This window comes from Cyprinodon variegatus, unplaced genomic scaffold (genome assembly GCF_000732505.1).
Source record: "Cyprinodon variegatus isolate N-32 unplaced genomic scaffold, C_variegatus-1.0 Scaffold290, whole genome shotgun sequence".
Classification (NCBI taxonomy): Eukaryota; Metazoa; Chordata; class Actinopteri; order Cyprinodontiformes; family Cyprinodontidae; genus Cyprinodon; species Cyprinodon variegatus.
Window position 1 is genome coordinate 193,098 of NW_015150743.1, and position 2,469 is coordinate 195,566.

At 36.2% G+C, this 2,469-nt stretch overlaps 1 protein-coding gene across 1 annotated transcript in view; it reads left to right on the forward strand.

The window, feature by feature from the left end:
• The window catches only part of LOC107090310 (ras-related protein Rab-26-like), a 129,308-nt gene that overhangs the window by 50,888 nt on the left and 75,951 nt on the right, over nt 1-2,469 (forward strand). Inside the window, exon 4 of the mRNA XM_015383623.1 lies at nt 1,192-1,258. Coding sequence (XP_015239109.1) covers nt 1,192-1,258 — 67 coding nt within the window. The remainder of the gene's footprint in view (nt 1-1,191; nt 1,259-2,469) is intronic.

A 2,469-nucleotide genomic window follows, 5' to 3' on the forward strand; every position in this document is an offset into this window, starting at 1 on the left:
TCTCATGTAAGTTTGCGTAGTTTTAACACAAACATTTATTTTTCATATTGCACCAGTACAGTTAATGAGCAACCTGTACTTGTGTGCTTGTTTGTTCCGAATAAAACAGTTATTTTGGAATAAAGAGGTTAGTATAAAAAATATTTTTTGTCCGAATCATCGATTAATCAAAAAAATAATCGGCCGATTCATCGATTTTTAAAATAATCGTTAGTTGCAGCCCTAATAATAATAATACATTTTATTTGAAAGCGCCTTATCAAAACACCCAAGGACACTGTACAGGCAGATAAAACATTAAAAACAGGAAGCTAAAAAGTACAAGCATAAAGATGCCACAGAAAACAAAACAGCAGGAAATAAAATAAAGCCAAAGGAAGAAAAGGAAGAAAACAATATTGGAGTGATGCATATGAACTAGATGGGATAAGACTGTCTGAACAGGAATGTTTTGAGTCTGGATTTGAAAAGAGGGAAGGAGTCCAGAGTACGGAGATCCGGAGGGGGGGAGCAGAGCGACTAAATGCCCGGTTCCACATTGTGACAAGACGGGCCGAGGGAACGGAGAGCTGGAAGTAATAGATGCAATAGAATTTTTGTAATAAAAAAAAAAAAAAAAAAAAAAAGATAAATCATATGAAATATAATAAATGCAAAAATCAGGTTAAAAAAACCTATTTGGGACTAAATGTTTTTTTATAAGTAGATAGGACTGCTTCAAAGGGCTAACTGTATAAGACTCCCTCTGTCGACTCCTAACAAATTTCTTAAAAGTAAAATTAAAACGAGCCTTATTCTGTTTTGAGTCTGAAAGAAGAAATATGAACCAGAAAAAAAGCTAATTCTGTCACTTTAAAGCGCGATATTTCCTGATTACTTTACACATATGTTATAAAATACATAGAATTTAACAGACATTTTAATTTGTATTGCATAGTTGAAGTAGAGTTGACTAATCAGAGTAGTTGATCGCACTTCATTTTCCATTAGAATGAAATATGGATTAATTTAATAAATGAATAACAAATACACACCAGCATGATTTCTACCAGTACTTCTGATAAGGAACAATACTTCATTTCTGAATCAGTGTGCATAGCATGTTTGTTTAACATGCAGCTTTATTTGATGAAGATGTCAGTGTTATAACGATAGGTCATCTAAAACCCTGTCTTCCATCTTTCCTCTCAGATTTGGGATACAGCTGGTCAGGAGCGTTTCCGCAGTGTCACTCATGCCTATTACCGTGATGCCAATGGTAGGTGTCCTTCCTTTGAGTGTCTGTGAGTGTTCATGAATTGTCATGACTTGCATCCTCATTAGCTTCATTTTCCACCTCGAACTATGTTGCCCTGACATTTTACTGCACTCATGTCTTCAAAAATGTCGCTGACATCTAATGGCTCATAGTAGGTCCATCGTTCGTATTGGTGTGAAGTGGCAGAAAAAGTCTCATGTGGGTAGTAAGCAATGTTGTGCCAGTTCATAGTTAAAAAGAATGAGCTCTCGTTCAGTTCATACTTATGAAAATGAACGAGCTCACGTTCATAGTTTACTTTTTCAAAAAATGAACTAAGTTCACCAGCTAACTAGTCAACTAGATAATTTGGTAAATTAAGCCACAATGCTACACAGTATAACCTCATATTTCACCCTTTAAATGTATGAACAGGATATTAAGAGAGAAATGGAAAATACTTGATGATGTCAAGGTATACTGTATGTGCAGGGAAGCCTTTATTTAGCCAAATTACACAGAACTTCAGGTTCATACAGGTACATTCAGGTACATTCTTACGTTCCTCATTCAGTAGCAGATATTTCCCAAGATAGATTGGATGCTTTAACTCCATGTGTCGCTTTAAAGTTGAGGTGGACATGACTGTTGTACGGACTTGTTTAAGTCCCAGTGGGCACAGTTTTAAAAAAAAAACTTCAGTTATTTTTCCATCCGAGTTCTCTTTTTTTCATAAAACTGCTAAATAAAGCAGATAAATCTACTAAACTGCATCAGAAATACCACTAGATGAGTCTGAAGTGTGCAGACTAGTATTAGACGTAAACATACTATTCTATCATGATGTTTGCCGTAATAAGTGCCTAAACTGTTCCGTTTAAGCCGGGCATACACTGTGCGAATGTTTTGTTGCACGCAACTACTGCTCACACTGTACGACTAAAAACCATGTCGGACTTAGCTCTGCAGTGAGAAGGAGCTGCTCTGACTCATCTATCCAGAAGCCAAACAAATTGGAGAGTAATATTAAGCTCACCAGAGTGAAACACGCTGCCTTTGAAATTTGTGCAATTTTGTGCTGAAAGACCTTAAAAGAAAAGGGGGCGACTTAGTAACACAGGGCGACATAGTAAATATAACAATATATTAACTGTGTGGGTTGTTGTGCAATATGTTGGTTTTTAACAGATGTTTGTGCTGGAAAACCTCGACTCTATCTGGCAACACTGGCA